This window comes from Polyodon spathula, chromosome 23, assembly GCF_017654505.1.
Source record: "Polyodon spathula isolate WHYD16114869_AA chromosome 23, ASM1765450v1, whole genome shotgun sequence".
NCBI classification, from domain to species: Eukaryota; Metazoa; Chordata; class Actinopteri; order Acipenseriformes; family Polyodontidae; genus Polyodon; species Polyodon spathula.
In genome coordinates, this window is record NC_054556.1 from 19054102 (window position 1) to 19068645 (window position 14544).

At 42.2% G+C, this 14544-nt stretch overlaps 1 protein-coding gene across 2 annotated transcripts in view; it reads right to left on the reverse strand.

The window, feature by feature from the left end:
* The window catches only part of LOC121298070 (engulfment and cell motility protein 2-like), a 43880-nt gene that overhangs the window by 2312 nt on the left and 27024 nt on the right, over positions 1-14544 (reverse strand). Inside the window, exons 9-22 of one of the 2 annotated variants that reach the window (XM_041224853.1) lie at positions 12359-12510; positions 11833-11911; positions 10931-10966; positions 10002-10052; positions 9025-9147; positions 8150-8275; positions 6967-7071; positions 6633-6741; positions 6214-6350; positions 4907-5070; positions 4315-4427; positions 3507-3614; positions 2889-2971; positions 2437-2514 (exon numbers count right to left, since the gene is read on the reverse strand). In XM_041224853.1, the coding sequence (XP_041080787.1) occupies positions 2437-2514; positions 2889-2971; positions 3507-3614; positions 4315-4427; positions 4907-5070; positions 6214-6350; positions 6633-6741; positions 6967-7071; positions 8150-8275; positions 9025-9147; positions 10002-10052; positions 10931-10966; positions 11833-11911; positions 12359-12510 (1464 nt within the window). The remainder of the gene's footprint in view (positions 1-2436; positions 2515-2888; positions 2972-3506; positions 3615-4314; positions 4428-4906; positions 5071-6213; positions 6351-6632; positions 6742-6966; positions 7072-8149; positions 8276-9024; positions 9148-10001; positions 10053-10930; positions 10967-11832; positions 11912-12358; positions 12511-14544) is intronic. The other variant, XM_041224854.1, reaches the window with a different exon arrangement.

Consider the following 14544-nt stretch of genomic DNA (forward strand, 5'->3'; position numbering starts at 1 on the left):
ATGTTACATATATCTAGTAAGACAACAAGAGCTGAAGAGCAGCTCCTGAACCATCTTAACACAGACAGAGACACCACAATAAATACACCAAGAATCACGCAAACATCACAAGGGGGCAGCACAAAGAAAGAAGAAAAATATAGCCCTTTACTCCATTCAACTGCAACCAACCCCTAACCCAGTGGTCCTCAAAGTCATGCCCGCGAAGCCAGGCCATCATGCCCGCGGCAGCTGTTTTTAAATTATGGGTCATGAACACATTTCTGGCGGGTTGTAGCATGGTAAAATAAATAAAGCTTTAAACACATTTTCCAACAAAAAGCACCACAGCAGTCTGTTGACAGTGCTGTTCGCTTATGCTGTGCTTGTACGTACTAGATTTTTTTTTTTTCTGAATGTCTTTTGCAATACAATCAACCAATTGAATATCTGCATTGTCTCTGCGGTAGCCCAAGTCATAAGTTAGCTGGGTGGGACATAAACTGTGCCTGCTTCAGGTACAGGTACCAACTGTAAGTTTAACCAATAGGAGAGTCAAATATCTGCCAAGTTTTACCCAGCTGTCCAATCATAAGCAAGCAGAGACCGTTCACGGTATTCTGCATGAAAATTGAAGGCGAATGAGTAGCCAATGGGAAAGTGAAAGATCTGACAGCTGTCCAATCATTTGTGAGCAGAGACGGGTGTTAATATGCCGGGTTAGCACTGAATTTCGCACACTGTTATTGAGAACAATACAGTAATACATTTCACTATTTAGAATTTAATTTTCAATCTCTATTTTTTATTTTATTTCACCAGACAAGGGAAACACTGTAGTATATTTAGTTACGAATTCACTTTCTCTGAATAATTGTACTGGAGATGAGCGATCTTTAAAACAGAGTAGTGATGACAAATTTGTCAAATTGAAACAAAGCGAGACGCTATCTATCCTCTTATTTTAGTTTATTCATGGTTATCTGTGTAAACATGCTATTTAAAAAATATTTGCATTGCATATTTTATGTAAATTATTTAAAGAATAAGAGCAGCACGCACAATTACTGCCTGAGACTTGGCCTTATCAGAGTGAGCCAAGAATAACTCCCACTAAAACTATACTAAAACGTTTAAAATTATATATATATATATATATATATATATATATATATATATATATATATATATATATATATATATATATATATAACACCGTGTAACAATGTTTTTTTTTTTTTTTTTTTTTTTGTTCCGGGGTAGTAAGTGTTATTTCCTAATTGCTTATGCCTCAAAAGTATAGAACATGGCTATTATTCCCCACAAACTTTGCTTTTTTATATTTCAAAATATCACGATTTCCAATGGGAAAACGGGCAAATGTGTGTCTTTTCGTTCACATAAAGTCAGAAAAAAACAACATATGAATCCAAATTAACATATATTTATACTAAAGTAATACAAAAATGACTACAAAAGATTTAGAAGTGAGTAGTTTTTCGAGATTTATGATTATACTGTAAATACAGTATAATCATGAGGTTCTTCTGTTCGAACGCAGTGTTTGGTTTTCGCCAAACATAAAGTTTCTCATTGAGGCCAAAAAGTTCTACCTTTGACTCGTCTGTCCAGAGAACATTGTTCCAAAAGTCTTGTGGATCACCTATGTGCTCTTTGGCGAACTTCAGACAGGCAGCAATGTTCTTTTTAGAGAGCAGTGGTTTCCTCCCGGCTATCCTTCCATGAACAATTCTTGTTCAGTCTTTTTCTGATATTTGAGTCATGAACACTCACATTAGCCAAGGCGAGAGTGGCCTGCAGATCCTTGGATGTTACTCTGGGGTTCTTTGTGACTTTCTTGATGATTTTCCAGTTTGTTCTTGGAGAGATTTTGGTAGGACGACTGCTCCTGGGTAGAGTGACTGTGGTCTGAACTTTCTCATCTGTCTGACAGTGGATTAGTGAAGCCCCAAATCCTTAGAAATGGTTTTGTAACTATTTCTAGACTGATAAGCATACATAACTGTTTTTCTGAGGTCCTCAGAGATTTCTTTTGATCTTGGCATGATGTGTTTCCACACACCTGTATGGTGAAGACCAAACTCACAAAGTTTCTGATCTTTATATAGGGTGGGGCCTCCAAACTCACCCCTGAAGATCTACCCAATTATTTAAACTAATTGTCCCCTTAGTTGAGCTGATAAAAACAGGGGTTCACTTACTTTTTCACATACCCTGAATCTTAATTACTCATTGTTTGTCTAATTCATACATCATTTTGTTTCAAAAGACATGGACTTGGTTAATATAAACCCTATTGGATATTTAAGAACAGTTTTCATTCAAGAAGGCTATCATGGTAAAACTATGGAATTTCCACAGTTATCATTGGGGTTCACAAACTTTTTCTTGGCATTGTATTTGCAATACATTTTACTCTCTGGCCAGCTCTCTCACCTCATATTTGTTTGGTGCCACGAAGTTCAGGGCCTCGTCAGGATCATGAAGGATTGAAAAGGCGAGCTCCAGCACCTCCTGTGTGAGACAGCAAGGAGTCAAAAAGCTCTGCAAAGACATTCAAGACCTTTTTTCACTGAATTTATTCCGTTTCATATGATTTGTTGGATTTGATTCTGAGAGCTCTACTGAAGCCACAGGGGCGTTTTTATAAGTCAGCAGGACACATTACTTCAGATAACTGGGATATTTCAAACCTTTATCAAAACTAGAACCAAACAACTAAGTTGTGTATTCCCAGTTCTCTTAAGGACTGTCAAAGTGTTTTGTGTCTCATGTTGTAGCACTAGCATGATTTTATTTCCCTTTCAAAAAACAGGAGTTAATTAAAGAATGAAGGATGTGTTTTGACAAGAAGATGTGCTGTACTGTATTGAAGGTGTTTTTAGGACCTTGTTCTGCTTGAGGGCGCTCTTCTCTTTCATGTGAGGACAGTCCTTCCCAGTCACCACAGACTTGATATCAGCCACTGGGACTGGGGGGAGAGAGTGAGTGAGGGAGGGAGCGGGAGCAAGAGGGGGAGGGAGGGAGGGAGGGGCGTGTTAAATTAATTCCCCAACACATGTAAGCACTGAAATACTTGGTTCTGTATCCAGCAGACAAAGAATGAATCATGTACTGTACATTTGTTTTTTGTTTTTATATAAACTAAGATCCTTCAAATAAGGCCTTACATTGGGTATTAACTTTTTTTTTCTCCCACCACTTCCCATACAGTTCAAGATTTATATGAACTTATCCTTGCTAAAGGTGGTTGAAGCATTGTAGTTTACTATTAAAATAGAGATTTGTTTTTCAATTACTCCTTCCTTCTCTATCAAGATATACATATTGTATGTCCTCTGTTATATGTATTGCTTTTCAATTGCTCTTATACAGGAATATTGAATTTCCGCTTGGATACTGCACTGTTAAATAGTGCGCAGCTGCCGGATTGAGGAAAGTGAATAATAATAGTGCTGCGGCTCGCCCCCTGGTGGCAGCCTGTGAAGCCCCTCCCTCACACTCACTCTTGTCAGTCAAGGACTCAAAGGGCACCTCCCCCTGTGGCGGCTCCTCCAGATCTCCATAGTGAAGGACCTTGTGGTTCAGAGAGAGGCGGCAGAACCAGAACTTCTCTGTGAAGAGAGGGGGAGGAGGGAGAGAGAAGAGGATAAACCACAGGACTTCACTCCTATCTGGCACACTCTCTCATTCATTATTCTACTGCTGCCTCATGAGGGGAGAGAGAGAGAGAGGGCTGACCTTAGTGTAGGTGGTCTGTATCCATGACTACAGAGATTCTATTCTGTAGGTGTGTCCGTATCCATGACTACAGAGATTCTATTCTGTAGGTGTGTCCGCATGTGTGTCCTGTCACAAAGGAGTGCTAACCCAGTCTTTAAAAGTTCTGACACTTGGTTATTTTTATTTATTTTTTTACCTCAGTTCATTCTAGATGTTACTAATATTACCCTGTGGGTCTGATTGCAGTGAAACCATTGGAGTGATCCACTCCTGCAGGAATTACCTCATAGCATTGTATGTCTGCATATCTTCAACTAAAACAAGTCAAGATTCTCAGCACACGGTACATTTTACAATGCTTGCATATGCTTTCACTAAGTTTTACTGCACTTAGCTTTACTGCTACTATGGGAAACCTGTATAAGGAGATGGAGCAGTAATGAGATAATAAAGATTAGAGGTAAGAAACATGACATAGGTGGGTAAGGCAATCTATGTTTTTTTAAATCCTCTCCATTCACCCTTTAACTTGCTGTGGCTCTCCTCTCTCAGCTCTGCAGCGTGCAGCTGGAGAAGCCTCTGGGGCCCTACCTTGCCGTCGGCGGTTCCCGATCTTGCGGAAGCAGCTCCCCTCGCACAGCCGGTTGAAACGCTGCTGTTTGATCAGCTCTAGGATCTCGGGCTGGATGCGTTCCCGCAGCTCACTGGAGGGACACAGCGGAAACGAGGATAACCATCACAGATCTCATGAACAAGACTGGGGCGATGTCTCATTGCATCACACAGATCTCATGAACAAGACTGTGTCGATGCATCACACAAATCTCATGAACAAGACCAGTGCGATGCCTCATTATATCACAAGTACCCTTATACCAGTCTGCAGAACTCTATCAAATCTTGTTTCAGTTTTTGTAAATAGTTTAAACATTTTGATTTTTTTCTAAATTGAAGAAGCATGTCAAATATTAGCTGTAACGTATACACAGCAGGATGAGTGCAGTGCAGCATTATTTCATTAATTCTTCTTAATCTCCATATACATGTAAATGTTGTGCACATGTAGTCTCATCCACATTGTTTGTTGTAGTCTATCAGAATTAAGTTTAAACATTTCAAATCTAACCCTCCCAGTTTGAATATGACAGCGTCGGAGGCGTTCTGAAGTCAGGGTGTGACTCACATGATGGGAGGAGACTGGAAGTCATCCTGGCTCATTCTCTCTGACTGCCTCAGTCTCAGGACCTCAGAGTAGCTCAGCCCGCGCAGTTTAACCTTGAACTGGTCCAGAGAGTTGGGCTTCATCCCCAGAGCACGAGTGATCTGCTCCCGCACCACCTGCATCACCTGTACAGAGAACACACACACACACACAAACAGATCAATACACAGACACAAACACAAATCAATACACATACACACACAGATCAACAAACACACACAGATCAGTACACACACACACAGATCAACACACACAGATAGTGATCTGCTCCCGCACCACCTGCATCACCTGTACAGAGAACACACACACACAGAGAGATCAATACACACACAAACAGATCAATACACACACACAGATCAATATACACAGACAGAAACACACACAGAGATCAATACACACACAGATCAACAAACACACACAGATCAATACACACACACAGATCAATATACATACACATAGTGATCTGCTCCCACACCACCTGCATCACCTGTACAGAGAACACACACATACAGAGATCAATACACACACAAACAGATCAATACACACACACAGATCAATACACACACACAGAGATCAATACACACAGACACAAACACACACAGAGATCAATACACACACAGATCAACAAACACACACAGATCAATACACACACACATATCAATATACATACACAGTGATCTGCTCCCACACCACCTGCATCACCTGTACAGAGAACACACACATACAGAGATAAATACACACACACACAGATCAATACACACACACAGAGATCAATACACACAGATACAAACACACACACAGATCAACACATACACACAGATCAATATACACACACATAGTGATCTGCTCCCGCACCACCTGCAGAGAGCACACACACACACAGAGATCAACTCACAAAGATCAATACACACACACACACAGATCAACTCAACACAAGCTTCCACAATAGCGACAGCTCATATTCCAGACTTCTCACTGTACTATCGGCTTGACTGATTCGGTTCAATTCTATGTCAACATAACCTTTTTTTTTTTTCTTCAAAATGAGTATTATTTTTTTTTCCATTAAAATTGACAGGACTATTAATATTCATCAGAAAGGTACCCAACCAACCGTTTCCTTTGCTGCACAGTCTCCAGGATTTCAGGTGGCATCAAATCTACAGTGCTGTGGCAGGAGATGGGGACACTACCCAATTCAATGTGTACATAAACGGGCACTCAAGTAGCCTGTCAGTCTGTGATGAAGTCTCCTCTTTCACTCTCACCTTGTTGAAGTCCTCGGCTGTGGCTCTCATCTCTTTCCAGGTTTTGTTGAGCAGCTGGATGCAGACACAGAAGAACTCCTCCCAGGCGCGATCGTGAGTGAAGAACATGGGGTGATAGTCATTGCAGCCCTCGTTAGCTAGGGAGAGAGAGCATGGGGTGATAGTCTTTGCAGCCCTAGTTAGCTAGGGACAGAGAGCATGGGGTGATAGTCATTGTAGCCCTTCTTATTGTGTTTTATGTTTGCTGTGGTGGTGTGAGCCTCTTGCCAGCTCGTCATTGTAAATAAGAATTTGTTCTCAATTGACTCATCTGGATAAATAAAGGTTTTGATTGACTGATGACTTATGGAATTATTCCACTGATAGAAGCCCTTCCTGCAGTAACCTCGCCCCTCTCTCTCTCTCTCTCTGACACTCACGCAGCTCGCCGACTTGCAGGATCTCGCACAGCATTCTTGTCAGCTCGATGGCGCAGCGCCCAAACGGACACTCGTGTTTATCTTCGCGGCTGCTGTTCTCCAGCACGATCTGGGAGGGCAGAAAATAGAAAGAGCCGCTGAATCATGACCTCATGATACGACATATGTATCGTAATGACGGATCACCTATATAGGGCAGAGTTAGTTCTTATTCAGGTCAGCTTGGTTAGCTAGATCCTTTGATAGCAAACTCCTCAGCTAGGTTATCTTGTTGCGAGTGAGCAGCACCGTGAGGTTCAGCCCCAGTTCTCAAGCTGGTTTCCTGGATGCTTACCCGGATGTAGGTGTCCTGGTGTCCCTTGGCCAGGTACAGCATGTTGTCCAGGGCCAGCATGCCTGGGGGAGTCTGGGTGAAATCCATAGCAGGGTTCACATGATTCTGAGGAGGGAGAAGACTCATCAGACTCGCTCCACAGAGCAGCTACAGCACAGACTGCTACTGCTGACGACAAGCAATTGGATTGGTCTAAAAATATAGATAAGATTTGAGTTGCTAAAAAAAAAAAAAAAAAAAAAGAGAGAGACTCAATCATCTGAAAGTACAACAGGGGATATATATTTATAGAGACAGAAGGAGTAATTGAAAAACAACTCAGTTTAATAATAATCTATAATACTCAGCAATGTAACAGATCATAAAAACACTTAAGCTTAAATGTGAAGGACAGCGTGCGGCTCTCCACAAGACATTGTGAAAGAGACATTTGTCTCAACATTTGTCTGCTTGATTTTGACCACCTTCTACCCTGATAAACCACAGCTGTATTATTAGAGCATTTTACAGCACCAAGGATTCACATGTGTTGCAGCAGCCACTCATCTGTGGTTATCCTGAGATTATCTGGTACCAACAAATGTTTGATGAAACCTTTTTTTGGTGGCTTTTAGCTTACAATTGACTGTTTAAAGTATAAATGTGTACATCATTTCTAAAGAACTTAGTTTACTGCCATGTAGATGCGTAACAAAACGTGATCAGTTCTGAAAAAGAAAAAAAATAGGTAAAAGTTTCAGTGTCTTATATTGAAAAAGATCAAGATATGCAGCTGTTTTGAGGGATCGTTCCTTTATTACTAGAGTGTTCTGTAGTGCTGAGTGGAGTTCTCTTTCTTATACTACTAGAGCCCTGCACTGCCTAGTAGAGTTCTCTTTCCTATACTACTAGAGCGCTTTGCAGTGTTGAGTGGAGTACTCTTTCCTATACTACTAGAGCGCTTTGCAGTGTTGAGTGGAGTTCTCTTTCCTATACTACTAGAGCACTCTGCAGTGTTGAGTGGAGTACTCTTTCCTATACTACTAGAGCGCTTTGCAGTGTTGAGTGGAGTACTCTTTCCTATACTACTAGAGCGCTTTGCAGTGTTGAGTGGAGTACTCTTTCCTATACTACCAGTGCCCCAGATGGGGCACATATTTGTAAGCTTCAATCTGGAAGGAGCCCTCGTATTCAGCACACTCACAGTGAAGCCCAGCATCTTGTAGTCCTTTGTGTACATGGTCTTGCGCTTCTCTGCACTGCTGCTGTTGGGGTCAGACTCTGCGTCGAAGACTACCCTGCGCAGCTCGAAGATGATGTCTCTCTGAGTCTGAGGGAACCGAAGAGCGAGATGCTCAATCATCGCAACCATTCAGACTAAAAAACACTTCAAGTTAAACAGTATTGCTTCTGCAAAACATTTGCATAACACCAAGACAGTGGCCTATTCAAATTCTGTAAAAGCAGCATCAAAGTGCCATTGAAGATTGCACTGTTCCCATACGCACGCCCAAACTGCTTTTCACTTGACTTGACACAGAATAACTCCACTACAGCAGGGGGATGTCGTTTTCATATATGAGGCTTGTGAACAATATCAAATTGTTCACATTTTTGTATAGGTTTTTCCCTAAAGTAATGTCACCCTCCACTTAATACATTGCAATGTTCTGGCTATAATATAATGTGATAAAGTCTCTTTGGTTCATCTCACACTCTGGGTAACAGCAATCACTATCAGTTACACAACGGACATTTACCCCACTGAATACCACTTTGCAATTAAAATATAACACACTTTAAATGTAAGTAGGTTGCTGCACAGTATTTAAAATGTTCCAAATATAAAGATTGGTATACAGTCAAATGTGTCAGTTTAAAGATTTCTTATGTTATTAAATATAGCGTGTTGTACATTTACTGTATAGCAGACTGCATATTGAAAATGTTGGTATTAATATCCTTGTTGTTTATGCTCCGGCTCTTTCAAAAGTTTGTGTCATCCATCATTGCTTGCTCAGCTCCTATTGGTCACTCATTTGGCCGGCTTCAGTCTGGTTCGGCCCAGGTCTGGCTTACCTGGTCACTGGGGTCCATCTTGGTCATCATGCGCTCCTCCAGAAGGTTAAAGGTCAGCACCTGCAGCACATACAGCTGGTGTGCCATCTCCGCCTTGATTGGACGATTCCCACGGATGATGTGCTAGAGAGAGAGAGAGAGAGAGAGAGAGAGAGAGAGAGAGAGAGAGAGAGAGAGAGAGAGAGAGAGAGAGAGAGAGAGAAGCAGAAATCTATATTTTGAGATGATTATTGGAGAGGCCAGTGCCCCTGCTTGCCCCCCGTTATGCATGCCCCTGGGGTTTGCAGTGCTTCACTGTCATTGAGATAACGGCACTTGCACGCTATGAGTCTTGATTCTGGTGAAAAGAGCACAGCCTTCAAGTTGAGTTCTAAAGATTTCCTACAAACATATGCAAAATGCTATTGCAAGGGGGCTAGAAGCTGTAATAAATACACTACAAGACACCAAAAGACACACTAAAGGGAGGTCAAGTTGCTGCTAGATAAGATATATGCAACACAGGCTAGACTTGACAAAGTGTTTATAGAAGCAAGAGCTGGCGCCATCTAATGATCTGCCCCTTTGGATCAAGTTTCCTTGTTTTGTTTTTTTTTGTTGTTGGTTGATAATATATTGCTGTGCACTAGATGGCACTGGCTTTTACTTTGGCTTTCTAGCCTAGGTTCCACTTGCTTGAGGCAGGCATCTAGAACAAAAGAAAAGCTCCTGAACTCTGCAACGCACTGCAACACAGAAAATGGATCAAAACACCAATTGCAATATGAAGCATCACAGGTCTTTTTTTTAATAATGGTAATTAAAATAAGTGATTGTGATTAAAAGTTGTGTCACAGAGGTAAAGGTAATTAGGTATTTAACCATTCCAGTACAATCAGAAATCAAAGGGCAAGCACACTGTAACTGTAACTGTGTTCAAAGAGAAGCGCTTTATTCAGCTCGGTCACTTGCGGTTACGCACAGCGTGCCGTACTTACATTCAATATGATGGACCTCAGATGTTTCTGCACAAGAGTGCTGGCCATTTCCTGCAGAGAAAACACAAACACTGGAGTGAGACAACCATGCTGAATGGCATCCTGGGAGATGTAGTTCAGTCACTGTTCCTGTTATCCTCAGAGACAGGTGGACTACTGTATTTGGAGATTGTGTTTTTACTATAGGTATACTGTTTATGAGCTTTTTTTCTCATTAAAAACGTTGTGAAAGTACAGTAAAAACTGCAGAACATTTAGAAAAAATACTTTTCTTCTATATGCAAAAAATAACGTCAAGCACAGGAGCTGCAGTGCTGCCTCCTGCCACCAGAGGGGGCAAATGCTATCTCTGAGCAACAGTGAAGTCTCCGGATCTGACAACAGCATCCAATGTTCACTGTATGTCATAACCATTTCTCCCACTGTGAAAGAAAAAATGCTCTGGGACCAGGGCTTTAATCAGTGGATACGGATCAGTATGCTGCATCTTTCTTTCTATAACAGCATTTATAAGGAAGTATAACAAGACTATTAGTGTAAAAGCTGCATTACCCAAGTACACAAATATCTGACAGCTCAGTAGAACTGAAGGTCAGTGGGTGTCCTCAGATCCCCAAGCCAATCTCCTCTTTACAGCCATCAGCTCCAGATGAGAGCTACAGACCCCTGGAGGACAAAGGGCAGCCTGGCAGGTGACCACAAAAGTCCACACTGGTGGCTGGCCAGTAGGGTCCACTGTAGCCCGTTGAGGAGAAACACTGCCAGCTGGTTTTGCCTCCCTAACCCTTGGCAGCACCACAGCCGATGCATTCCCCAATGAAAATCAGCAGCTTGGCACAGCCAGGAATCAGGTAACAGCTCCTTTTCAAAGCATATGGTGCTCAGTGAGCGCACAGCAGAAGAGTGGTGAATGGAGAAAGGCTACTTACAGTCAGCGGCAGGTCTAGAGGATTAGTGTGCTCCTCCTGCATGTGTTGGGTGTGCAGTGTAGAGACAGAGTTAGTCCGGAGGGCAGGACAGCAATGGAAACAAAGAATGCACACTTATACACAAGCACAGTGATACACACACCCTGCAATGCAATGTGAAGCTGACAGAGCCACTAACACCAAGACTACACTGCCAGGATTGCATACCAGCTGGGAAGCAAGCAGCCTGGAAAGAAAGAACTGCTGTATAACAGAAACAGAACTTCAAGACACAATGTGTGCAGGGTGGGTTTAAAACCATTAAGGTAAGCAGCTTCAATGCCATTCAGACTGCTTTGCTTACACCCGCTGTTGTGTGGTGTTTGCAATCGTTCCGAGCAGTTCAGGGTCCTCTGAATCTGCTTCCACCTGCCTTTGAGCTTGCCCGTAAAACCCTAAGTGCTGGGACCCCTCCTTCATTCCATTCAAATCGTTTGACCTTTCACAGTTCCAGGCCCACCTACTCTACGTTTAAAACAGAGACAGAGGGCGGGGCTACAGAGGTGAACGGTCACATGATTTCAATGGAACGAGGAAGGATTCTCCAGACAAGCTCATAGCAAGCAGATTGATAGAAAAATAAGAACTCAATATTACAAGAGAACTCAGAACTAGTCAGTCAGTGCAAACAATAAACTAGAAATGAGCGTGAGAATGACATGTGATGTCCATTATTTATGTCTTCATAATAGTTTGTTTTAGTGCAACAGTATACTCTGTTTACACTTCTAGCATTATCCGTGTACATGCAGAGACAAGCAGAGACACACAGGACCACAGCGAGACAGAAACACACAGACCCATGCAGAGACACAGACCCACCCACCCCCCCCCCCCCCCCCCCCCAGTGGCAGTGCACTGACCTGTCTCCTGTCCTCTGGTGCTTTGAGGAAGAGTGCGTTGATGAGTGCGATGGCGTAGGTCTGAATCTCCTGGTTTGAGCTGCAATTCCACACAGAGTTACCAAACACAACTGCTGCTAACAGTAATACTTTCAATAAAATGTAATGCTAGCATTGCTTCACACCTTTAGAAGACAGGGGAATTATATAACTAGTCTGGTATAAGTGTAAGTACCACCAATAACTGCAAAAACACTCTGCCGTGCTACATTTAGAAATACTTCAGTTCACTTAAACGTTTACCACGGCATTTTTGCCCAGTATTTTTGCAGTTTTCCCATGTTACACTATGTATTTACCATAGCTTATCCTGGTTTGCCACGTTTATTAATATGCTTGTCCATACCTTGCTATTCTTTACAATGCTTACCTATGGTTTCACATGCTTAATTATGCGTTGCTATGCTTTTATTAGGTAATCTTTTATAAAGAGCTATTGCCCTGTTTGGGTGCAATACCCCTTTCAATGAAACAGAGCAATGCTCACACTTGGAGGTGTCCGATGAGCTGGCCGACCGTGATCTCGTGCGCTACTCTCTGGTACAGGCTCTGACTGTTCAGCACCATGCTCTCCAGGATAGCCAGCGAGCGCTGCAGGATCGACACATCCACCATGGGCTGGTTCACATAGCCAGCGATCTGACAGACAGAGGGGTGATGATAGGCACTGACACCATGGGTTGACACTGTCAGTCTGCAAAACCCTAATAAGTAGGCACACAGTAGCTAAAAGCCCCATCGCTTTCACACTGCCCCGGTCTAGGCACATAGTAAGCCCAAATTCCAGGACCCCAGAGAGCTGGTAGCGTACCACAAGGTCACAAATGTGTGAAGGGGCCTATACAGCCTTGCATGTTAAAAGCTTAACTTTAAATTCTAGATTGCACTGCCAGCCAGTGAACTGATGTCAAGGTGGGGAGAGGTACTGGTGATTATGTACAGTAGAAAGGCATTCAAATTATGGCATTATTTCAACAATAAAACATATACAACTGCACCAGCAGGGAGAGGGTTAAAGTTTCTGAATGCTGGCCTCTCTGCAGAGATGGAGGAGAGCAGCAGCAGGTCTACAGGAAAGGCCCAGGATGATCTAAAGCACTTTTACAAGATTTGTTTTCTTAGACTGCGGTTTGCCAGGTTTTTATTCCATGTGGGTGTTCCTCTTGCATCTGGTTTATTTCTCTTTAATAGTTATTTTCCCACAAAAAAGTCGAGTGAGAAAACGCTGTCAGCTTCAGACTACCTGCTCACTAAATCTCTTGCTACCCCAGAATAGATAATATATGCAAAGAATTTTAATGAGCCGTCTGTCCCACAACTGCAGTGGTACCTCAAATATGATGCACCTACTACCAATGCAGAATGACTGGGTATGAAAAATAGGTTTTTGATTAAAGGTTTTAAAGGACAATACTTCATTGAATGCTGTACCAGTCTTGGCAGTCACAATTCAGCACATTTTTTTGGGGGATAAAATGAAGAGGAAATGTCATTAACAGAAAAATGTTTGAAATGTAGTTTTGTTTGCTTTTCTTTCTTTTTACAGCCTACATATTCAACCACTCTGGAAAGTAAAACTACATTTTATTTTGCAACTGGAGTTTTACTGCCAGTGCCCTTTCTTTCCCGTTCCCCAGATCTGCTTTGATATGAAATGATTTCTAGGTGAAGCAGGGTTAATGCTTTCATTGTGTGTGAGCACAGAGCTGTGTGTTTGTCTCTTCCTGTTCTGAGCGCATAGCCTCTCCATTATTCATCAAAGAGTGTGAGCTGCAGGTCCTCAGCACCCGCAGAGCTGAGGGGATATGAGCACACCCTGTCTATAATGTACTGCTCTTACACTGCATTACTATATAATGCATTCATTATACAAGGGCTACTGTATGTTCCATTGAGACTGATTTCAAACCTTTTTCAATGCAAGTTGGTAACTAGGCAACTGGCACAGTAACCATTTTAAATTGAAAAATTAAACCTGGGGGGCAATTAAAATGGAGCCACTTTGTTTAATATTGATAACAAAACTATAACCGTAATATAAAAAGAGGCTCGGGCACTTCCTGCTGCTGGGGGTTAAGTGGCCTGTGGGAGCTTCAGGAATCTGTGAGGGTTGTAAGCCGCCCCTCCCCTCTCTTCACGCTCTCTTAAAACAAGTAAACATTGCCCCCCCAGACAGAGGCCTTTCAAGCCTGCATTCCGTAACCCCTCTCAGGCTGCGTTCCTGTAACTAGGCCGGGGTCAAGGTTCACAGAGACTGTGGGAAAGCAAGCGGCTGCCAAAAACACTTCCGACCTAAAATTAGAGGACAGACCACTGCGCTGGAGAACTCAGACAGAGAGGACGTTTGTGTTAACTTCTTGGAATAGTTGATTTGAAATCTTTTGTTTTGCTTGGTGATTCACAGCATACTTGAGATATTATCTCATTCTTTTTTTAGGTGTCCAGGGCAGGGTAGCAACCTCCCCACAGAGCTCGACTTAAAATAAATACATTGGAAACACTTCACATATGTTGCACACTTGCATGTACATGTGCATTTGATTACAGATATTATATTTCTAAATCAATTTGACCCCTGTTTTATCATCAAATCTGGAATGTCCAATTCTGAAGTCACAGGACTTTTGATCTATAGGAAATGATGTATAGTTTTTGATTGTGGACTATTGAGAT